The following is a 25,236-nucleotide window of genomic DNA, read 5'->3' on the forward strand; positions in this document are numbered from 1 at the left end:
AGATTTTCCATTTAAGATCTAATTTTAAGTGACTGTACCATATTCATATACACTCAGGTATTAAAAAACACTTAGAAGTCACTTTCTGTCACAAAGTTCAAGGTACAGATCACAGTTTTCCTCAAGTTCAGGTTGGAATTTAAGCCCAAGATTGGCAGTTTTAATTTGGATTTGAACTTTAAGCATCTCTGGCAGCACTGCTCCAGGGATTTGCTTCTTGTTTAGAGCCTCTCTAAAAATAACCGGTGGGGTATGTTTCATTCAGTATATATATGTAACCTCACAAGCTTCCAACAAAACTGGAAAACATGAAGCTCTGAGCAGATTGTCATTGATAAGCAAGTATCAGGGTGTATCTGTACATTTGGACAAGAACAGCCAGTTGCTGGAGCCCACACACAACAACCTGCTCCTTGTCATATCCCCATGACTTACGGCTCTTGTTTAAACTTCACAGTGAAAAGAACAGCCAAACAAATAAACAACAGATACCATCATCAGCTCTAAACGTTTGATGACAGATCAGTCACTGTATTCTCCCTTAGGTGATTATTACTGGAGGAATTTGTGCAGCTCGTACCTCTTCAACAGGAAGAAGAAAGACAGGGGCAACTCATGGGCTCCCTCGTAGCGTTCGGCGCTGACCACAGTGGATGACGAATGAGGGCAGAGGGAACACAGGACTGCTGTGCGGGCACGCCGGGCTGGGCTGGTCAGAGAGGCTGGGGCAGGGCTGCCCCCTCGGCACCTTAACCAACATCCAGCTTTGTAAGGGTGTCCTGTTGGCTTCGCTGTGGGCAGAAAACAGTCCAGCTTGTAAATGTTCAGCTTTTCCCTTTTTTCTTCCCCTTATTTACATTCATCTTTTTTTTTTTCCCCTTAAAAATAAGAATTAAATGAATTTCAGTGTTCTAATTCGTACTAGCATGAATCAGGAGCAACTGCTAAGATCAGAAAAATGTCCAACTTTAGTCTGATTGGAGGCAGTGTCATTAACTCCCCAAAAGTAAAGAAACACAGTCAGATCCTCACAAATCAAAGCTTCCCACATAGATGATAATTCCATTGCCTACTATCAGGTGAACAATCAGGCCCATATGCAAAAGATGCTTTTGAGAAGTAGTATAGACCTTGCCATCCCTGTGCTCTGAGGCTGGCAAAAGTGTCATGAATTCAAATGTACAGGCACAGTAATGGCAATCAAGAAATATTTTGCAGCATCAGGAACTAAGGAGACCCAACTAAGAAGACTCTTAGCACAAAGCTCACCCCTGCCTCGCTTTGGGACCCCATGGGGTACAATAGGAAGCACCCTAGGTCCAGCTGGCATGGCACAGCGGACACAGAGTGCTTGTGCTCAACAATGTACATGCAGTTCTATGTGAAGTCATGTATATTGCATTTCACTGATTTATTTTAGCAACCCAAGTTTCCACATACTGATGTTAATGTTACAACAGAGAGCAAGCATTTAGCACATCCCAAAATAGATGGATGGATAAAGAAGAAAAAAATATTCCTAGATTTACTGTGCAGAGCCCATCTTTTTCCCACTGATGTCAGTGAGAGAAATCCACTGGAGCAAGGCCAGGGGGCATCAGCGCTGATAAACATACCTTTAGATTACAGCTGTATTTATTTTTCAACTTAAGTAAGGAAAATGTGTGCATTTTTTCCTGTCTGTTTCTAAGGTGATGTATTTAAAATAAATGCCTGAAGTTACTCTACGCATCAAGGGGATGGCACATTGCTGACACAGCCCTGCCCACACGGAAACATTTCAAAGTTGGACATCATTTGGATTCAGAGCTTTGCTTTGGCAGCGACATGGGACACAGGCAGAGCAGAAGAATAGGCACAAGGCTGACCCAACATGGCAAACGCTGCTTCTTAAATCAGGATCATCCCAATAGTCATCCCAGTTGGGATCCTGTAGGGATCATCCTGCAAGACAGACTGCAGTCTAGCTTGGCCTACAGGAACGCACAAGCGTACACTACACACACCAATAGTCTGAAGTCATCAACTTATAGTATAATTCTGAATCAATGTGCAGCAGGATGGGAAAGATTTAAAAAAAAACAAACAACCTGAATCTGGAGAATTGTACTGACATGCAGAGCTTGGGGAGGACTGAGAACTCTGCAAACCTGAGTCCTCATTTATCCAAGCTGCTTTGACGAGACAGGACAGAGCCAGATGGAATGCGGGTGGAAAACTTTTCACTGAGGGTTTTAGAGCTGCCTGGCATTTCCTATGGAAGGCCACCTCCAGGGGAAAGTCAGCAAACTACTAATAATTAAAGGAAAGCAGCTGTTTTGAATGTGAAGTTAAGCGAGTATCTTAGCAGTGTTCAGTTTGATTTGGTAACTGCAGAGAGCTGTACTAAACTGCATGACAAAATCAGCGTTATTGGTTATCCTATTCAAACTATGAGTAAAGAGAATATAGATATAGATACCATTATTATATATTATAATTATTATATTATATATTTTACTCTAATATAGATATAGATAGATATAGAAATTGCATAAACGTACTTCATTTATGAATACTAAGTGCTTTGATTTGGAAATTTCATCAGGTTTTTTACAAATACAAGAATGGAAAGGAACTCTTCTTCTATTTTCAATATTTCATGACAAAAGAGGGCAATACAGTTGCTGTTTTTATAAATAGCTATGTTATTATATATCATCTCCTAAGTTACAATTGAAACTGTTACAGAAATGTCCACAAACTAAAAATTCAATTTCAGGTATAAGAAAAATATGAGCTATTTCTGATAAATATTCTTTCTTTCTAAAATATTTTATCATCTGTATCCAACACTACTAAATAAATATAAAGTGGGCAGTTGCCTTGTACCAGTGCTGCCCTTTTAGAATGACCTGTTATTTCAAATACAAGACAAAGACCTGATAGGCATTGCTGAATGTAGAAGGGAAAAGAGTTTTCATTTTACAGATTGCATTTTGCAGAGATACTTGAAAGGGTCAAATATTGCAAAGGGGACAGCTTGCTCATTCTACTCATAGAATTGGTATTAACATCTCCAGAAGAACACCATCCGAAAGTGAACCTTCAGATCATGCGTTTTCCTGTAAATCTCTTCCACAGCCAAGACCTTCCCTCAGTGGTCTGTGCAGAGCCTGTTGTACACCTGGGAATGTTGTTAAGTAGAAACTTGTGGTTTGACACTCAATAGTTGAGATTCAGGGCTAACGGGACAAAATGAGTCCTAGTGTCACACAGAAGAGCCTCCTTTGTCCTTTCCTACCTAGGTCTCACCAGGAGCTAGCAATGTCTGACATAAAGCTATCTGAACCAGCAGAAGGAACCCAGAGACATCCCTATGGGCAAGATGCAGAAATATATCTTTTGCATATACGAACATTTCTGAATAACATCTTAACAATGTAAGTTAATGAATGCTGATCTACACTATAACCACAGAGTTACAAAAAACCTCAGGGTCTTCCCAATAATACAGTCAGCATGACACTAAACTCACATTTCTTTCTAAAACTTCACTAATTTATCTTCCACGTGGGTCTTAGCAACATCAGATAAGACTCAGCAAATAACCCCATATTCATCAACAGGAAGGAAGATGCTGCGTGTGAAGTGCTTTCCATGACTTATATGAAAATACATTAAAAACTGAGAACCAATAACCCACTTCATCAGAGAGGGGGAAGGAGGCTGTAAAGGCAGTGGGTTTGGTGCTTTGGTTGGGTTTTTTTTGTTTGTTTGTTTGTTTTGTTGGAATCAGATTAAATTATTCAGAGTTCTGGGGTTCAACACAGTCACCTAATATTGCAAGCACACTGCTGTGAGATGGGTCTCCCAGTCTCTGTGAACCAGACGTGAGGTGCTGAATAACAACCCTGAGCTGAAGCCCATGAAGCACGGGCTCTCCCTAACCCACTTAAACTGACCTTGAACCGTTTGAGCTTTTTTTTGTCCAACAGCAGCATCTGCTGGGCAACTTTCAAATTGCAGTTATTTCCGAAATCCCTTTTGATCAGTTCAACGTTCTGCTTTCTCATCTTTTCAGTAACAGGTAGTCAGTAGGCGGGGAAATGGCAAAAACAGTAACAACCTTCATTCAGCACCTGGAGCCCCATACACCAGGAAAAACATGTTGGAAAAGTCAAGTATTTCATTACCTAAGAGGCTTCTCAGGAGAGAGAGAGAAAAACAGAAGGAATTGCTAGGTTTTTGTCTATTATCGCACGAATTTGTGAAAAGCAGCCTGTTTTCATTTGGTTTATTTATGTGAAAAAGAAGACAAGGAAAGAGAAAAGGTTGGAACTCACCGTGCAGCTGAGATGTTAGGCGTGGTGCTGGGGGAGAATTGTTATGTACCAGAAAGCACACGCACAAGAGCAGGAGATGGCAGAAGGATTGCAGTGCCGTTCTCTGGTGGCAGAGTCCTTCAGCGGGGTGTGAATCTTCCCGGCATGCAGTCACCTCCACCTAAAATGCAGGCGTAGAAAAGGATGTGCTGAGAAATGGTCTCGCACGTTTGGAAAGAACATTTCAAGCCATGCAAGGAAGTGTAGAGGTAACACACCTAGAGATGATCTACCTTACACTTCGGTCATGCAACATTCCTTTCCTTCACATTGATGCTTTACTAAAACAGTCGTAATACTGTTTGCCATAACCGAAAGACAAAATCTGAATGACTTGTGCTTTACGTGTGGCTCAGGGTTCGTAGTCTGGGAGGACAGAGTGGTCCCCTTGGTTGACGGACAGCATTTATTTTCAGTTGATCATTCACAGAAGAGCGCTAGTAGGCCTGTACTGGTAAAGCAATACCCTGTTGTTATAACTGCCTTCGCCTTGCCTTATGCCACGTGTGGGGTTTCCTGAGGCTGTAGCCTAGACAATCCTAGTGATACTGAGAGGTACGATTTATTCCTACTTGCCACAGCGTGAGCAGAAATTACATTACTGCAATCAATAAGCATTGCGTTTATCAGTTGTTGCTTGTTGGTTTTTTTTCCTGACCACTGGAGGGCAGCATTTGTATAGAAAACAGAGTTGGACCATTTCTCCAGTGCATACATCTGTTTTTCCTAAACTTTTATACGTACTTCTTCAATTCAGGTACAGAATATCGTCTCATACCACGACAACTGAAATTAATGAGCTGAATGTCTGCCTAGTGTAACTCCATCAGTCTTTCTTGGCAGCTGACACAACTTTGGTACCCCTATCTGTAGGAAGTCATGGCTTGCAAGATTCCCTTATATGTGAAAAATCACATGCTTTTATGTCTACATGGCAACGTATCCCTATGAGTTGCATAAAAGTGGTTAGGACAAAGACTATAGTATAGGCAAACATCATCACAGTAGCTTGTAGATGAAGTTCTCTTCCTCAAACAGGACATCTAATGCTACCATTACAAGCATAATGCCATAGAAATACAAACGTACACAGGGCAGAACATGTGTCACACCAGCCATTTCCTTCATTTTGGAAAGGAAGCATGGGATGTACTTAGCACAGATGTTCTACACTCTGAAGGCGGTCTTCTAGAGAACTAGACACTGGAAATAGCTTGCAGTTCAGAGCCAGCTGTACAAAATGTAGGCCCAAACATGGCTTTAAAAAGCTGCACAAATGCCAATTACATTAAACAATATGAGAAAAGCAACAAAGCAACGTGCCTAATTAACAAAGCTAGAGATGGAGTCAGCCATTTGGTTTAGAAGTACTCCCAAGAGAGATGTTAAATCCAACAGCCAGGGCAACTCTGGAAGAAATAAATTAACATGCTGGGTTAATGCTTCAAGCTCTGTGGGAGTGAGCAGTGTGTTTGGTGAGGAGAAGCAAAGGTAAAAATATCACAGGGTGCTATTTTGTTTGTTTGTTTGCCAAGGACGCTTTAGCGTTTGCAATTTATTTATTCTTCATGGTGTGCTAGAAAATATGCAAGACAACATAAAATTATCAGCATTACATCACTGACTTTCCTAAATTTATCTTTTTGCCACCTGTTAAATCTTATCTCAAGGTCAAGAGAAACCACTGTTTTGAGTGAATGAATTATGGCACAGGCATATTCACAAAAAAAAAAATACATTAGCAGTGTTCTTTTAATTTTAGTACTATGTACAACCACAGCTTAAAGAAGCCTCTTACCGTAGGACTTCTCTGAGAAATAAGCTCTGGTGGCTTGCTTCTGTCCAGGCAAAACTCACTTATAAGCATTAGAGGCCTTTTGTGGCGGGCTTTGGCTTCATCCTGGGCATGAAAGAGGAAGATGCTATTTCACTGAAAGCAGTTTGGTTCAGGTTCTGAGAAAAGGTCATCACGGCTCAGTCTTCCAACATCCCTCTTGGTATCCTCTTCTGTAAGAAAGACATCCGGATTAAAAAATTGCAAGCTCCTATCAGTTGAATGCAACCCACCTGAATTCTCCATGCAGAAGCGTAAGCAAGACTCTACAGACCCAACAGCTCAGATCTGTTTTGTCTAGGAGCATGAAGGAATTCAATTTTCCACTGGAAGCTAGAAAAATTTGTTCTGGAGCACTGTGGTTAGAGATGTACTTTACTTTTTCATACTGGAATTACAAAGATACCAGAGAATGTCCTGTAGATGGCTTTCATTCTACAACAGCTTTTTCTGGTCTCATATCTAAGGATTGACCGACAGCTGTCTGGTTCAAAATCTTCAGTACCTGTCATCAAGTAAGCTCAGGCCTTTAAATCCTGAGTTGCAGCAAGTACTGTGGCTTGAACCCTTTCCAGTACTCATCTGTTGGCAGCTGTCTCCATCTGTTCTTTCTTAAGCAGTTCTGCCCCATCCCCAGGGAAGAGCAGGGCTGGCACGCACTGCACTTGTTGTGAGCTGGCTGCTCGTGTTTTACCTGAATCTGTCAATTTGCCTCATCTGCTCTCTGGCCTCTTTTTGCAGCAAGAATCCCGAGTTCTGCTGCACATTAATGATGAAAAAGAAACCTGTATCTCAGCTAAGAATCTGACAAAATAATGCTCCCTCTTTTAAATGCAAGTTATTGAATGGATGGGAAAGACTGATCGGTTTGTTTAGCCCTCATACCTCCTAGGTACCCAGTGATTCCTGCATGTATGTTTCGTAGCTAAAGCAGAGTACCTTTGACATAGCTTTGCTCTGTTGTGACTTCAGGCACATGCCCTTCAAGCAATTCTTGACCACAACCATTACACGTGGCTCTGGTTTGTTTGTTTGTTGGTGGGTTGGTTGGATTTTGTGTGCTTTTTTTTTCTTCAGCATACAATATAGGGAAAAAAAAAACAAAACAACCCAAAAAAACCCAACTTCTGCTTCCCTGTCTTCTATTTTAGACACCAGTGGTTACGTTTCCAGACACACAGCTGATCTTTAGGGAATCTTGGTTCGCTGAACAGATGTCTAGGTACATAGGACTCATCTGTTAAGTTTTCCCATCACTATCTATGTGCCTCTTAACTTGCTGTCTATAGACCAACGTTTATTGGCTGGAGTGAATTAAAAGACTGTACTTTTTCTTTTCTTTTTTCTTTTTTTAAGCCAAGATAATTAGCTTTGTATTTTGAACACTGAAAGTTTGAATTCATATTTTGATATACCATCCCTAGCCTGATTTCCAACTGGATTAAATGCTCTTCAAACCTCTTGGACTTTTGATTTGCGTGGCAAAAAAAAAATGAAAGCCTTTATGTCTAAACATTTTCTCTTTCAAACTACTTCAAAATACCTCTCAAAACATTAGACGCGTTCTGCAGTTCTCACTCAGGCTTAGTGGGGATGGGGGGAAATAATCAGTAGGATAAGAGATGTAACATAATGTGGAAATGAAGCTGAAAAAGAACCCATTAGCAATCCAAATGTACTCATCAAAGGTTTTGTCCCAGTGAGTACGATACATATTTTTGTACATACAGACAAACACACCTGCTAACAACTGTATATACGTACACTCAGGAGAATGGACAGTAATTTCATTGAATTCCCACACCGCCTATTCTGGGATGCACTGTTCTTTTCAGGATATATTTCTCTGCTTGCTTTATGCGATGGTCAGACTGGGCTACAGAAGCACAGCACCTCTGAGCACTTCTGCATGGAGATCTCTTCATCTGCTGAAGGGCTCTTAAGGGGATTAACGTGACAAAGCAAATAAAAAGCTAAAATATTTTAAAATTAATTTTAGAAAGCAGTATTTTTCTCCATGTTTTAAATAGGCTGGACATCTGTTAGCTGGAGAGCAATTTTAAAAGAACCTGTAGAAATATGTCTCGTTTTTAATTACAGGCTGAAAAATTTCACAGAAGACTGGCCCTTATGGATTTGCAAACTGGGTACCCCTTTCCTCTCATCCCTTCATAGGAAAGCCAGTCACTGTGTTCCTGCAGGCTCTGCTGCAGGACAGGCATCCATCCTAAAAGCACAGAAAGATCCAGTTTTGCATGTGAACATTGCCTAAACTAGGAGGACCCTTCTAAATTCTTGTTGGCCAACTCTGAGCACCTCGTGCCACCATGATATTTTTTTGCTTCCCTGTTATTCCCCAACCCCCTTTACTTCAAGGGTACCTCCAGGCGGGGAGTACATCTGCAAAGCCTGGAAGAATCCACCCATGAATCAGACCATGAGTAAACAATGACTAAACATGCGGTGTCTTAGAAACTAGCATAGCACTGTGCTTTGTAAGCCATCCATTTAAATACAGACCTGCTGAAAATCTTGCGTGCTACCAGGAATACCAGCCACTATCTGCTGGGCCAGGACAGCCCTTCTGCACTGCGATTCCTAGAGAAGGCTTTTTCCCATATCCAGGAAACTATGGGTAGAGCATCTTCCTGTTCCCTGGAGCACACAGCTACAGCACATCCCGACACTATTAGCTCTGATCTAGCTCTCACTGGAACAATGGACTGCTGGTAATGCTGAGCCACAGGTTCAGAAACAAACAAAAATCAGGAAATCTGCATGCCCAACAGCTGGCTGAAGATTTGTGTCAGAAGTTGGATTTCGCTTTCCATTTACTCACACTTGGATTGTATAAATCCTGTTCACTCACAAAAGAAACACAGTCCATTTTACCCCTAGTGCCAATTATTGAACTAAACCACGTGCAACATGTAAGAATTACTTCAACAGGATTAAACATCATATTTCATGGCATTGTCCACATAAATAATCACACAGCTAGAGAAAAGCAAAGGCATCTCAGAATTATTGATTCCTGTCAAATATTGAGGAGCTGGGTTAATCATGAGATTTAACCAATGCTTTAAATACTGGAGTCAGCACTGTTCAGATTTATTTCAACTATGCTTACCTTTCAACACCCAGCTTTATGAACCATTTGTACCAATAAAGATTTACAGGCTGTTTTCCTCCTTGTTTGTCTCAGAACACTTCAGTTGCTGCTGCAGACTCAGAGTAAGCTTGAGAAATAATAACAGTAGTGAAAAGTGAATCATTCAACAAAAGTAAATCTCTCGTTTCAATTTAAAAAACAGAGAAAGAAATGTTCTAATTATTTTGATGTATTAGAGAAATAGTCAGCTGTTAGGCAAGCACGTGTTTTGTGCATAATGCAGCATGTTCTATGCTCTTCCATTAGAAAGAGACCCTAATTTTTGCATGTGTGTGGTTAAATGAAAAGGATGTCCTTGAGGCACCGAGAACTGCACACCTTGCTCAAGAAAAGACCAATACCTCCTGTTCTGTATTCTGTAAAGAGCCTGTGTGAAATACGTATGCCTGTATCGATGGGTTTGTGCCTGTTGCTATGTTCATGCACCTGCAAATTGGCTGAGATTTTAAAAATGTCACCCAGCATTAGCAGACTTCCATCTTCAGAATTAAAAAACAGAAGTTGATTAGGGCAATCTCAGAAAGTCAAGGACCTCAGAGGACTCCCCAGAACAGATCGACTACAAATAAAGCAAAGCCAACTCACCAGCCACTTTTGGAACTGTAGTGGTAGCACGTGGTAGGAGCTACACAGTTCAGTTATATGTGCATGCATTTACTCTTTTGAACATGCAGATTTAGAGCCTTCAGGATTCCTGCGCTCAGCTCCTAGTAACACATATTTAGCAGCTTCTATAAGCATGCTTTCGTTATGCGCTGACACGAATCTTCCAATATTGTAAGTTGACTTTTCCTCATCACCAGCTGCTTGTTTTGCTGGATCTCGCCTAGATCAGCAACAGGAAGACAGAGACAAATCTATACCCTTCATAGAACAAAGCATCGCATTAGGAAAGCTGTATGCCTTATTTCAGTTACTGAAAGCAGATTTTTGCTGTGATTTAACTCCATGATTTCTTGAGGATGATTTCTGCATTAGGAAATGTTCGTATAAGATAAATCCTGACACTTTTACTATGGTCTGGAGTAAAGTATATCTTGAAATTCATACCACTTGAGGTTAACATGTGCTCCAAGAGGAGCACAGTGCCAGGCCCAGTCCAGCTATGCGCTGCTTTCAGGCAGGTGCTGGTTCTAAGGCAGATAATAGCCATTTGCAGTGTTTGCTGCCCTTTTCTCTCCCTATGAGAAACAGGGTCTGGAAACCATCGCAGCCCTTCAGGAAGCAGCAGAACATTCCTGCCACCTTGCCTCATGTGTGCACAATCTCACACCTGTTTACTCAGTTCCACGTCCCAAGAATTTTCAGTGAAATCAGACTGTTGCAGGTGGGAGTTCCACTGAGTTAATGGAATGAGTAAAGACCTGTGGTGATCTCTAACATAATATATTACTTTCATATCTTTTTTTTTCCTCAGAACAACTTTCATTTGTCTCACAGTTTGATATGCATCTGTTCAATACTGACATTTCTACACCGGCTCTCTCTTTTAAGGATCCTAAGGGGATTCTTAAAACAACCTTCACCCACAATCAGATGCAGCCTAGTATGAATGGATGGAGAACAAAATGCAGTCAGCAGGTGCAGCACAGCAAATGTTTCTCATCTCAGCTCATAGCAAAGCCAAGCAATATTTAAAGAACATGGATGAAAATGAAGTACATATATTAAAGCAAAATTTAGATAATGATATGAAAATAACCTCCACAGCACTGGAACAAACTGCCCAGAGAAGTTGTGGAGATTCTGTCTCTGGAGATATTCAAAATTCATCTGGATGCTTCTCTGTGCAACCCTCTGCAGGGAACCTGCTTTAGCAGAGGGGTTTGGACTAAATGATCTCCTGAGGTTCCTTCCAACTCCTATAATTCTGTGATTCTGTGAATACAGGGGGAAAAAATGCCCAAACCTAGCCAGGTAAGTGTACAGGAGCAAGCATTCAATCTATCTAGCTTCTATTTCTGTGACTATCTCACTAAAAGCAGGATGACTTCTTTTGAATCTGGCTTTGTGACTGTGATGTGAGCCCTTCAGGCATGCGGCACCTCTATGGCTCCCTCAGTCAACATCAAGCACTGATAAATTCTTTTCTCCCTCATTCTCATTTTTTCCATGGAAGGCTTTCATCCAACTATTGACAGTCCAAAGGGGTAAATCTCACCTTGCAGAAAAGTAATATCATCTCTGCAAGTCCAGCTTTGTTTGTTTTTAAATCAGTTTCAAGGACAGAGCGAGTACATTGCATGTTGAAGTGCATCACAGCTTTCCATTTGATTCCAAATGATTTACAAAGATCAATATTAACAGACAGCAATTCATAGCATGATGTAATCTAGAACTGATAAAGAACTGCATTGGAATACTGTTGAATTGTCATGAATTTAATACAAGACAGCACAAACTGAGTTATAGCATTCAAGAATTGCAAAATTGGTGCTCCAACCCTGGCTGCTTTTTGTTTTGAGATTATAACTCTTAGAAATAAATCTCTCCCTCTCAGCTTCCCCCAGCTTTCAAACATTTTAAATGTGCTCTCCAGTTGTATTCATAGTTGCGCATAAAGTCATAGGTTTTATAAATGTTTCTTTTCCCTCTTTATATTGTTGCTTTTCTTAGAATTGGTCAACAAGTTCTTATAAGAACCTGTGTCTTTGAGTACAAACTGGTTGATGAACTCAGAATGGTAGGCTTAAACTTAAGGAGTGAGTATTTCATTAGTTATCACCACTGTTGGTGTACCCTTGTTAAGTACCTCAGGTATTTTCAGGTATGCAGAATGAGACATTGTTATACTAGGAGAGCACTGAAGCATAAAGCAAAGCTTCCCTGTGCGTTTCTTGTGCCTATACAGCACTCTAAAATTTTGATCTCTCAATCCATCTTCCATAATAAAAAGAAAACAAAGCTATAATTTTGCTCAAAGGTGAATACTTACTAAATACAGAAATATTAGGGAATATATGCTCAGTCATCCTCCCATCCATTGAAAAGAAAACTCCTTAAACTCCTTTGGAGATATGATTAGAAATCACTGAAATTCTCAGCTGAATTATTACATAGAGACTTCTTTCTGGAAGACAACCTACCTTTCATTGTGTCCTTTTACCCTGGGGATGCTGAAGCACAGGTCAGCAAAGGTGATGCCAGGACTCCAGACACAGAGGCGAAAGAAGGTCTTCCTCTGCCTGTGTCATCACAACACAGGAGGCAATAGGGTGACCTAACACAAAGGATAAAATTAGTAAGGGGACAGATGATCTTTTGCTTAGGAGTTTAAAAAATAAAACAGATCTATGGCTCAAAGCTGTATTTCCACTGTCATCACTAAAAGCGTTGATTCAGATGAACAGCTAAGGTTGTAAGCACTCCCAGTGACTTTAATGGGGCTGCTCAAAGCACATATATTCTCTCCCGAACAGCAGCTGCACAGCTCCAACCTCTCAGAAGGCTCCCACATTGAAAAGTCTTCCTGAACTCTACAGCTGTTTTTCCCCTACTCATGCCAGGCTTTGGTTAGCCACAGCTCAAGGTAGATGACCATCAAAATCTGTCACCAGTATCAGCTAGGGAAATAAAATACAATTCTGAGGCCAACACCATTTGGGAATTTATGATAATATTACCTCCTCCTGCTGCTGCTTTACCAGAATCCTTTTCAGACTGTGATCTCCTTGCTCAACCTACCAAATCCATGCCTCCCACACAGGTCTCCCAGAGCTCTTAAAACTGTTTTCATTCCTTTTTAGCAGGTACATCTTAGTAAGGTTAACTGCTAATTTAACTTAAACATGACAAGAGTTAGCAGAGAAAAATAAGGTGATTCCTGGACATGCACATCCACCTTCTGTCAGTAAGCTTTTACTGTCTGCTACGTTCCTTGTTTAATAAAGATCCTATTTTCTGATACTTTGCCTCCCAAACTGCAATATAAGCTTTGGAAATGATGCTATCTTTCATTGTCCCCATGAAAATAATGTATAAACATAAACTTATTTTTCCAATGTATACTTTTAAGATGGTTTCCTGTTTCTGCAGCTGTCTTGCTCCAATCCTTCTGCTCCTCCTCACCCACAGATCTCTGATTTGGAGCCCTCTCATGCTCTTTTTGAAATACCCAGCTCATCTGCGGCTGCCAACTCTCCTTTATCAATTGCAGCCTTTGTATCTTCAAAGAAACCTCGCAGGTCACTTAAGCGTGGCCTCCCCACCTGAGCCCATGAAAACCGCCTTTGAGCAAACTACCAATTTCTTAACGCATGCTTTCAGGTTCTTCTGAGGTCCTGCAGCACCCCCCCACCAATGCCCACGCCAGAGAGGAAGATGGAGTGCCAGAAGCCGCAAGGGCTTCCTTTCATTCTCACCACCGCCTGAGAGCTCAACACTGATGTTCCTACAGAGGAAATGCTGATAGGGGTAATGGAAGGCAAGACTAACGGGCTGGGAAAGGACCTCAAATCTCTTCTGAATTAACCCCCATGGCCCTCAGAACCTGCCCTGCACTGCTTCCCCTTGGCCCCTGGATCCATCACCATAAGAAACAATAGGTGAGCGGGACTACAAAACAATTACCGTTGTTTTATCAACAAACTATAATCTTTATTTCCCTTCCCTTTCCAAATTTCAGGCTCGGGCTCACCGCTCTCCTCTCATTCTATGCTTTCCTTCTGGCAACTCTCAAGGACTTCAGATGGTCTTTCTGCGCTGGGGCTTCTCAGACCCCTCCCTGTACCTCAGCCTTTCACTGTTCAACCCCAGCACTCAGCTGCCCCCTGGCCGCTCTTCTTGGAGACTCTGCCAGCAGCTGAGGGTGGCTGCAGTACAGCATTGCCCTGGTTCAGCCTCACGTTCCCTTAACTTCATCGTGCTTCAGATTTCCGTGCTCCCTTTTCCCACAAGTCAGGCAGACAAAAACCGTCGAGCTCCTCAGCCTCCCTTCTGCCCCGCCAGCCTCGGGACCAACCTGTTGCCATTCCTGCAGGCAAAGCAGGCGTTCAGGCCTCTCTGGTGCATCCTGCCACAGCTGCTACAACACTCCCCTCCGCACCCCAGGTGCTTCCATGCCCCTCTCCCTCCGAGATAGAGAGACACCACGCGAGACACGTAAACCTGAGCAGACGGGGTGTTTTGCCACTTTGTCCGAAGGAGAGCGGCGGGGATTCACCTCAGCGCCGCCGGAGAGGTCCCGGAGCCGCCACTCGGGCGGGCTCTGGGGTGGGGGCACCGCTCCCGCCGAGGGGCAGCTCCAGACCCTCGCCGCGGGGCGGGCGCGGCGCCCTCGGGGCACGGCCGGCGCTAGGACCCGGCGCGCGGCGGCGGGCGGGAGCGGCGCGCCTGCGCGAACGGGCGGGCGGGCTGCACCGAGCCGCCGGGCAGCGGCGGCGGCGGCGGCAGCGGGAGGAGCAGCGGCGGCGTCGCGGGTCCTCGCCGCCCGCACCGGCCCCGACCCCGACCCCGGCCAGGCAGCGCGCTCGGCGCGGCGAGGCGCGCAGGAGGAGGAAGCGGCGGCGCGGCGCTGTCCGTTCAGCACCAGCGGGTCCCCGCCGCCCCCGCCAAGCGGGGCGGGCACAGCCCCGCCGCCCCCAGCTGCCGCCGGCTCCGACCCCGCAGCCCCACAGCCGAGCGCCGGAGGGCACCGCCGCTGCCGCGATTTTTCTTTTTTCCTTATTATTATTTTTTTTCCCTTCCTCCCTCCCTCCCTCCCGGGTGTCTTGGCCACATCCAACCGGCAGGGACCTCCCCCTCCGCCCCGTCCCCGCTCCCCAGCCTCCGCAGCGGCCGCGCTCCCGGAGCATGTCCCCGCCGCCCCTTCCCGCCCCACCGCCGCGGCCGCAGCCCCCGCGGCCCCCGCGCCCCTGACTGAGCCGACGGCGGCGCGGCCCCGGCAGCCCCCGGGCGCGGGCGCCGAGCGGGAGCGGGCCCTGACCCGGAGCGGGGCTCGGCTTCGCAGCGCCTGCCGCCGAGCAGCCGTCCCCTCGCGGGCTCGCCGCCCTCCGTGCTCGCTTGGATGAGGCTGCGACATGCCTGATAAGAGACGAGATGGGCCAGGGCGACGAGAGCGACCGCATTGTGATCAACGTGGGAGGGACTAGGCACCAGACTTACCGCAGCACCCTGCGCACCCTGCCCGGCACGCGGCTGGCCTGGATCGCCGAGCCCGATGCCCACAGCCACTTCGACTATGACCCCCGCACGGATGAGTTTTTCTTTGACCGGCACCCGGGCGTCTTCGCCCACATCCTGAATTACTACCGCACCGGCAAGCTGCACTGCCCCGCCGACGTGTGCGGGCCCCTGTACGAGGAGGAGCTGGCCTTCTGGGGCATCGATGAGACCGACGTGGAGCCCTGCTGCTGGATGACCTACCGGCAGCACCGTGACGCCGAAGAGGCTCTGGACAGCTTTGGTGGGGCGCCCCTGGATAGCAGCGCCGAGGACGGAGACATAGATGGCACCGGAGACTCTGGCGATGGCGAAGAGGAGCTGGAGATGACAAAACGCCTCGCGCTCAGTGACTCCCCGGATGGCAGGTCTGGGGGCTTCTGGAGACGGTGGCAGCCCCGCATCTGGGCGCTCTTTGAGGACCCCTACTCCTCCAGATATGCAAGGGTAAGCTACGCAACCAGCACCCTCACAAAACGCTTCCCCCCTCGCTCCCACCTCCACCCGGTGGCACCGGGCTTAGTGCCACAGGCAGAGCAGAGCAGGCATCCCAACAACTGGGATGAACGCAGGGCCTGGGGATGTAGGCCATGCTCTCAAGAAAGTCCCATGTGCGGGGCCCAAGTGTACGCCATGGCATGAGCTTGTGTACTCACACATGAGCTTCTGAGACCCCTGTTCTCCAGCGGGCTCCTAGTAACACAGAGCTTGGGGCAGGTCCCATTCATAGGCTAGGCACTCCTGTGGGAGAAGGGAGATCTCCGTTACATCAGGTATTTACCTCCATGCACAGGTTTCCACAGTCAGCTATGCCCCAGCAGAGAGGCATATACTCCAGCCCTCTTAGGAGCTAACTGCTCTCCCTGTATGAGATAGAAAAGGAATCGTGGAAGCAGGGAGCTTGGAGAGCTGCTTAGCTTGGACTAGAGAGGCTGTCTGTTCCCTTCTCTTTTCTCATACGTATCATGTTAAATATTTATGATCCTGCTTCTCTGAGAATGGATAATTCAGTTGCTCACTTACCTCCCCACTCTGTCTTTTCCCTTGAGGGAAATGCAAAGTATTAATCAGAGGAGAGGGTTCATTCATGGTGAAGGGACACTATCTGAGAGACTTCTCACCTGGCTACCAAAGGACAACCTCTCCCTCCTGGTGCCAGCAGTTTTGGAAAGGGAATGCACACTGGTGCGGTTCACTGCATAGATGGCAATAAAGATGGCCCTAAGTAGGCACCAAGCTCCTCTAAGGAGTACCTTGATGCTGTTACATATGGGGACAGTGACATAGACTAGGGCCTGATTCTGCATGTGAAGCCAAAGGTAAAGAAAAGATTAAGTTCAGAGAGTGAGAGCAGGATTAACCACCAAGGCATCTGTTTTGGTGAGCAGGAGGAAGAGGTGGAGGACAGTGCCTTCACAAAGGCACCAGCTTGGTCAGGTGTCGCTTCTCTCCTAAATGTACCTTTATGGAGGCATAAAATTGCTGCCGACCCTCCGTGGTGATGGCTGGTGCTTTGGTGCGGGAGGAAAAGCACTGTTCCTGAGGAGGATCAAAGGAGTCAGAGCAGAGTAAGGAGCAAACAGGATGGATGGAGGAAAGAAGTGGAAACGCAGGGCACAGAGATAGGGTAGCTGGCTGGGCATGAATGGGGGGCACAGCAGCTGCTGGCTGGAGGCTGCTGGACTGAGCAGAGATCTCCGGCAGGGAGCCGCCAGGTCTGCAGCCTGAATGAATGGGGAAAGCTGGAGTGGAGCCTGCACTTACATCTTGGTGCATTTCTAAACGTTCTTGTTTGCATACCCTTTGGAGGTTTCCTCCTTGAACAAAGAAGTAAATATTTTAAATGAATTCCTTTAAACAGCATGGAGGGTAAAGGAATAATAAAATATTTACCACAACATGAAAGGATGATGCTGTTGAATTGCAGCTTTAAAATCCCTTATTTCTGCCAAGGGAACATGGAAACAGAGAGGGAAGGCTGGAGGGCATCCTTCAAATGGCTTCATTAGCTTCCTTTAATCAAGCCCAACGTTAGCAGGCATTAATTTGAAGAGCAGATCTCTGGTGGCCAGGAATCTGTTGGTAAACAGATCTCAGGTCAAAGCAGCGTTCTTGTCCAAGATGTTGTGGAACTGGCCCAATGAAAAGGCTACAGAGACTAAGGCACCCTTTCTCTTTGGAAGCATTCCAGTATTTTAGTTTGGAGGGCAAAAATATATAACTGATAATGAGTCTTTCTTTGTGATCTGCAGGCTGGAATCCTAGGAGGATATAAATTCCATTTCCTTATTCTCCATGGGGATGGGGTATTTCCATTTAGAAACAGGCATTTTATAGAGAGATTTTTTTTCAGTGGTTGCCATATCATTTATGCACAGCTACATATGCATACCCGGTAGAATTCAACCCCTGATTTACCTTTAACTTGTTCCTTCCCTAAAGGATTGTTAACTATAGAAAATACAGATTCTGAACTTAACGTGCATACTGAATATTTCATAGGTTAAATATCATTCCTTAACTTGTATCTATGGAGACACAGGCTATACGCATTAATATTTCCTATGAAGGAAGATGGCTTTCATCATCAACACGTGCACACACTGTCCATTAAGAAGACATTAAAAGACACTTAAGATTTTCTAATAAAAGCCATACGTTACGGTTATGGATGTAAAAAGAGATGGGAGTCTGATTTATGCTCCTATAACCTAATGACAGACACTGCAAAAAGATCTCAAGCTCACAATAGCTAATTTACAGTAAAATAATTGATAGCATCATTAACAAGTGAATGGTATACTGAAGCGATCCTTAGTATAGTCAGGGAACAAATGGTGTTGCCTCCCTTATAACTGTGTACAATGCTTTCATTTGCTAACTGTATTCTAGCCTTGCAAAAATTTAGATTCACACTGCCATTTTGTAAAAAGTTTACATCACAAAATTTGTCCTCCTGATTTGTCTTAGACCTGTAATAGTGATGATTACTATAAACATATATATTGGACACCAAACGGTATGTCTAAGTAACATCTTAATATAAGCACTATTTACGTAATCCTTATACTATTACACTTGGGCAAGTACTAGTAGTAGGGATGTGGTATGTGAACGTTCAGGTTAAGTGAAAACCTGCAGAAAAGCAAGATTTCTCTGGACTGTTTGCGGCACACGAATGCAATGAACATTCAGGAACTGTCTGTGGAAGGCTCAGCATTTACTCAAACCTAGCCATTCCTGGAGCCCTGTGATGAACACTGTTTACACACACAAGAACCTACGACTACCTTGCCTCACCAGCATCCATCTCATACTAAATGTCTGATCTCATTGTAGATCTCAGTGTAGGTGGCCAGGGGAGAAGGGAAGAGCACTTGTGTGCTGCAGGCAAGATCAGCTAACTGCACATTTTGTCTGTTCACAAACTTTAGCAAAGCATAAGATCCCAGTTTGTACTGGCTGGGTTTAACTACGTTCATGTTTTCTACATACTAATTTCTTAAATAATGTAGTTCTTTCTGAAAAGATCAAACACGTAATAAAACCGCTGCACGGGCTTCTAAATCTTAAGAGAAGGTGGCTTGTTTCACATCACACCTTGCCTTAGACACCAACCTTAATAAAGTAAAGCATAATGCACTTCTCCATAACGGAAAGGCTCCATGTTTAAGGTAACAGAGGCCGAGGCAGGTACCTGGAGGTCAGAATAGAACAGCAGGTAGGGTGGTGGAAAAGGTCAGCTTTACAAAGATACCAGGTACACACGCAGACAGGTGAGCATCCAGGGAGATTTTCAAAAGCATCTCCTCAGGCAGCCAAGAACCGCCTCGCAGACTGGGCACCCAAACTGGTGAGCCATTTCTTCAACGCTTATTAGAAATCTTTTCACATCTTCAGGCAACTTTGCAAATTTATGTTCTGCAAGTAGATGCAGGGGGAAAGCCCTGCTCAGAGTGCGCAGAAAGCTGCACAGACACTGGAGCAGAGTATCTGAGAGTTATGTTGTAATAGTTCCTGCCTCCTGCACTCATTAGATGTCGCAGGCCGCCCTGCACGCACACAGTGCATGGAAAATATTTTCCTAGCACCCCATCTCCTTCATTTTTACGCCTGGGCATGCTGTTCGTACACAAGCAAAGCTCCCACTGACTTCACAGGGAGTCTGGCCAGCATGTATCTAACATCTCTGCCCCATTCCTCCTCCTTCCCAGCAGGATAAGATGGTGCTGGTGTTCAAGCACGGCTGCTAGGTTAGTCAGTGGTTGGGAATTTGGAGCTCTCAGCTGAGATTCCATGTCAGCGCTCACATTCAGATTGGACAGTTAAGCTTCATTAACGGACCCTAAGGAAAGCTTTGTAGTCCTTCCAAATAAACACTTTAACTGTTTTTAAATAAAAGCTGGTTGGGGTCCTATGGAAAGTCCTCAACAGCTTGACTCGCCATCCTGGCGCATGCCATATGGCTCTGGTATGGAAGAGGAGAGGCTTATGGCAAACCTCACTCACTCTTCCCTCCTCTCTCCCTTTGCACCCTGCAGAGGAATCTGCTTTCCTCAGTGGGGGATTTTTGAAAGATAAATTTCTGACACAAGGAAGGCGGTAGTGAAAGGATAGCAGGGAAGAGATGAGAAAAAGGCGGTTCCCAGGGACTTCTTCCAGCTTTCTTTTGAAAGTTCAAGAGTGCTTCCACCTTGTTGTAGGTATGAGAAGGCCTATGGGTCCCAACTCCTGATAGCCCTACTGAATTGGTGCTGAGAGGCTATAGGGATATTCCTGCTCATCCCTCAACGTGGCTCAGGAGAGCATCACTCTGAACAAGGAGAGCTTCTCCTGCTGCCGTCCCATGGGAATGCGCTTGGCCTAGGGATATTCCAGGGACAGGTGCCTCAGGTGGTCCCACCACACGTGAGCAGGTAGGGAGGAAGAGGAGATCCACCCCCACATCTCCCCTCCCTACAGGCACCCCTCTCCTGGAGGGGTTTCTTCCAAGGGGCACGGGTGGAGCTGCTGTCCCTCCCTGGGCCCTTCTGCAAAGCCCTCCTGCAGAGGCATGTCTAATCCTGCACTGAAGCAATTCTCACTGCACACTGACAATTAACCAGACAGCCTAATTTTAACTGCACGCTGCATTACAGCTCTGCAAAAATGAGGATCCTGCATAAAATGAAGTTTCCCCTGCGCTTGTAGTATAATGGAATTACAGATAGACATCTATTAACCACCATTCTGTCATTCATTATTAACACAGCTCCTAAAATCCCATCTTGTTCCTATTTTCTCCCATCGAGGGGAACGCTACTACAAATCCTTACATAACCCATGAGGGAGCCGGGTATTGGCTCCTCTGCATACTGTCCAAAGCAGCCTCTGCCATTCCAGCTGGAAAGCATTGGCCACCTCCCAGGCTCCGTCCCTGTTGAGTTAGCCAAGGTGGGAACAAGCACACTCACAAATAACTCCTGTGAATTGTTCCTCTGGCTTCAGAAGTAATAAATTGTAAAGCCACCGCCAAGAAAAAAAAAAAAAAAACCTGATTGTGGCAGCTGTGCAGAATCATGACTTCATTGGTTCAAGTTGTTCAGAGACACACAGGAAGATGTGATGTCTGCCCACAAAGTCTTACAGTCTTTGAAGTCACAACCTCACAGGGAGATTAGAGGGATGATGTTACCTACCTGACAAATCTCTGGCTGCGTAGTGCATGCTTAGCAGTTCTAATTCATGGAAGGGCTGTTTTCTAATCCATTTGCCCATTTCCAATTTTATTTCTATTATTTTGAAACCTTAAAAAAGAACGGCATCTGTTGCCATTTTCATAATAATTTTTTTTTAACCTTACTTAATTATAATGTTTCTAGGTTACAAAATTTACTCGATTTAGCCAAGGCTAAGATTGCATGGATCATACAATCATATGCATACACATATATATGCCTTCCTATCACCACCACCTCCCACAGTGCTGAGTGGGATTTCCATATGAGAAAGGACTTCAGAATTAAACTATCCCAAAATACTTCTAGAAATGTAACCTCGGTGCCACTGAAATCAATGTGAATTCAGCGACCGATGTCAGGATGGTGTTTGGTCTCCTCTGTCTTTAATCCATCCCTATGTCTCTTCAGTTATTTTCCTTGCCCTTTTCCTGACATTTGCTATTTTGGTTTTGGTTAGGAATGAAAGGCATCAAAATACTGTATTCTGTGTTGGTGCATCGTGAGGCAAAGGATAAAAAGATCTCTGGATCATTTATAATATTTCTATTTTAGAACTGCTCACAAAAATGTGATGCATTAGACTATACCTAGGAAAATTATTTTCCTGATTTGTTTTTCCTTATTTTGTATGGTCTAGCATTGAGTGGTACTCATCTTCTTGGCTTTTTTAAAGTACATGACTGATCTGTGTATATTTATGGTACTACTTCAGTAGAGTCTATACATACTGCCTTTCTTTTAACATAAGGAGAGATGGTAGCAAATCAGCAGAGAGGGAGCAGCCTTACTGTTGTTGAAATTCAGTGCCAGCATTACCAGCAGCTTCAAGGATAGAACTGCATTTTCCTGCAGTGTGGTTCAAGATAACAGATTAATTGCAGCGTGCTGCCTTTTTAATACATGCATTGCATATTTCCATTCCAAAGCACTGAGATGTGATAGATGTTAGCAATTTATTAGGAACGTACATATTTAAATATGTATTTTCATAATCATTTAAAGTCCTGAGAATCTTTAGCACGTTGCAGCATCAAAACACAGAGCTCTGACATCGACAGAGCTCTTCATAATCTTAATGGCATTTTTCACTGCAAAGGGCTACAGAATACATCCCCATTCAAGCCACGTGACTTCAATTAATATTCGATCAAATCATATCCAAGTGCTGCATTTCATAATCAGAAGAGCAAGAGGGGTATTCAGATTGAAAAATTGAGCCCTAATTGATAATCAAGTAAGTAATCCTTTCTCATGCAAATACAGATGGCAAAGCTGAGTTTCCATTTTGTATGGGCTTGATTTTATGAAATTTCAGTGCATTCTTGTGGAATCACACTAACAGAACAGCCATTTTGAGATCTTTGCAACTGTATTGCAATTAGCTTAGTTGCTATATGCTGAATTTGATCTGAGGAAAGAACAGTATTAGAAGGCTGACTGGGTTTTCTCTGCCGAATGCCGCGTTATATAAATATGTGATTCACTCCAAATGGTACCCAGGAGGTACAGTGCTAGGATCGCATGAAATCAGTGATACCTCTCAAGCTATGGAGAACCACCCCCTCCCCCCAGAAGATCAGCAAAGCGCTGTCATTTCTCAGAGAATTTGTACGTTTCTCTCCTGTGCTCAGCAAGGACCCAGATTTGGCTGTCTGTAGTCCTCGTCTCAGCTATCCCCTACTCCAGGGACATCCCCGTTTCCTGCAGGCTGAGCACAAGGCACTACCCAGCACGGGTAAAGGTGAAAGGGCCAGGCCCTAATTGATTTTTATTTCCTTCAGATATGAGTTATAAGATATAATGGGGGCTCTAATAAATCATGCTATAAAAATGAAGAATAAATCTCAGTCCAAGGCTTTTTACAGCGATTGCTTATGATGTAAAACCCTTTAATGACAGTAAGTTAAAATTGCATTGTAATGGCCCTTTGTAAATGCAATAAATCTCTGCTTTCAGTGCGCTGCGGACAGCCAGCAATGTGTGTGCTGCACATGATCCACCAGCACAGGCACTGGCTGCTGGCACACACTTATGTAATTATGTTGATACTTCAGGAGCAGCTGCAAACCTCAGCGCTGCTAGATTTACATTGAGAAAATGCTCAGTCAAGACCGTCGTGGTGTCGTGACAGCATGAAGCAGTTTAAAATATCCAACTGGCTTCTTATTTGAAAACCTGGGAAAGAATGCCCCTTCTAAGAAGCAGGGAGATGGATTGTTTGCTTTTAAATAACAAAAGGTAAAGCCTATTGCTACCGAGTCTTAGGATTTTCCAGAGACAAATGTGAGCTAAGCCAGGCATTTTGGTCTGCACAACCAAACTGAATACATCTTCTTTACTCAGTTTCTTGGATCATATACTCAGCATTCACAAACATAGACACACACACGTCAAAACGTGCACAGAAATACACCAACAGAATAACAGCTCGTTCTACTGCAGCAGAATCCCTAATCCTGCCCATCTTTGCCCTCTGAAGCATTACCTTCATTACCCCATTGAAACACAGAAAGATCTAGTCAGTTCAGGTTGCTTATTATTTCACATGCATCAGAAATTCAGCTGCAGATTTCACTTTGAAAAACTCATTCCATTAACCCTATTCTGTTTTTCACCTTGGATTCTTGCACTGTCTTCATTATGCCAGAGCAATTGACAGGTATGGATGGTGGAGGCCAGTGCTGTGATTTGTCTGGTCACAAATTAAATGAAAAACTTCAGTCAGAACGTTCTGAATTTATAACAGACTTCAGGAAAATGTATAAAGAGAAATCTCTAAAAATGCTGAGCACCTACAAGCTCCAGTGGAATGGAGGTCATGTCTACAGCAGAAAAGGACACGGATAAGGAGCTAAGAGACTTTCAGCCAAATCCAACCCCACTGTGTGGGCACATGAACACAGCTACCACTGATGTTAATGGGATCCAGCCAGAGGCCCTCGTCTTTGCCAAAACTTTTCAGGACAAGGACAGTTGTGAACTTGCCTCAAAACTAACCACAAAAGGACTCATCTTCACAGCAGCCTTTGATCTCTACTCCAAAAACAAAACAACATATTGGCCACACTGTGCTGTTCCTCTTTCTTTTCTTAGCACGGATCTCCCCGTTGCTTGTAGTGTGGAGTTTTGCAAGAAACCTAGTGACAATACATCTTAGCACTTCTTGGCAATGTGTCCCGCATGCTGCAGAACTATTTTAACTCAAGTTCTTTCGGTAGAGCACTTGTCAGGACAAACCTAACAACCTAACTATACTACAACTCAACCATTACCAGATTGAGTCAGTTGCTGTTGTTTTTATTGTTGTCGACTGGGAGGAAAGGGAGGTAGCAGCTAACTTCTATCTGAATTTTGCTTAAGCGATGTGGAAATCGCATGTTCAGCTGATAAGAGTTCAGCGTTCATCCTGCCAAGGAGTCCCAAAGGTGCTAGTGATTTTATTAAAAGACCTAAGGTAAATTTTAATCATGTATAGATCTCCTGAAATGTTAGTTATGTCTATGCAGCAGGAAATCAATACTACAAAAGTGCATTTGCTGTTGGAAAAAAAAAAAAACATCTTTTGGAGAACCTGCTCCACTAAGAAAAGCTCGTTTTACTTTGTAAGTGTCAGCGTGACACGGACTGAAGGCAAATGTTTGGATTTTGGGAGCATTTCTATGGTATCTTCAACTCCAAACCACATATTTACCTTCATGCATATACAGTCGTCAGCTATAGTAACTCCTAACCAGCACACTGACTGTCTTCAAAGGCTATCTGGGCTAGGAGAACAGGGTAAACCTTTGTTCTGATAGGGCACCTTTTGCGTTCATGCAGAACTGCCCACGCACTGCACTTTCAAGATCTCATTTAAAAGAGAAATGTACACAGAGCTACACGGTGTGAGTTTATTAGAAAGCAAATTAAAAAAAAAAAAAAAAAAAGCAGAGATTAGGACAGATGACTGAGATGATTGCAAGCAATTGAATTAATGCAGATTATCAA

General features: G+C 44.1%; 1 protein-coding gene and 1 long non-coding RNA gene across 9 annotated transcripts in view; one reads left to right on the forward strand and one right to left on the reverse strand.

Moving 5' to 3' along the window:
* Nucleotides 1-15,250: 15,250 nt before the first annotated feature.
* The window catches only part of KCNC1 (potassium voltage-gated channel subfamily C member 1), a 116,427-nt gene continuing 106,441 nt past the window's right edge, over nt 15,251-25,236 (forward strand). For all 8 annotated transcript variants that reach the window (XM_046942021.1, XM_046942022.1, XM_004941425.5 and 5 more), the window contains exon 1: nt 15,251-15,976. In XM_046942021.1, coding sequence (XP_046797977.1) covers nt 15,407-15,976 — 570 coding nt within the window. In that variant the 5' untranslated portion in view covers nt 15,251-15,406. The remainder of the gene's footprint in view (nt 15,977-25,236) is intronic.
* Nucleotides 16,183-25,236, reverse strand: part of LOC121110977 — a 47,023-nt gene continuing 37,969 nt past the window's right edge. Inside the window, exons 3-4 of the long non-coding RNA XR_005860140.2 lie at nt 17,423-17,605; nt 16,183-16,270 (exon numbers count right to left, since the gene is read on the reverse strand). This is a non-coding gene — a long non-coding RNA (uncharacterized LOC121110977). The remainder of the gene's footprint in view (nt 16,271-17,422; nt 17,606-25,236) is intronic.

Source organism: Gallus gallus, chromosome 5 (genome assembly GCF_016699485.2).
Source record: "Gallus gallus isolate bGalGal1 chromosome 5, bGalGal1.mat.broiler.GRCg7b, whole genome shotgun sequence".
In the NCBI taxonomy this organism is placed as follows: Eukaryota; Metazoa; Chordata; class Aves; order Galliformes; family Phasianidae; genus Gallus; species Gallus gallus.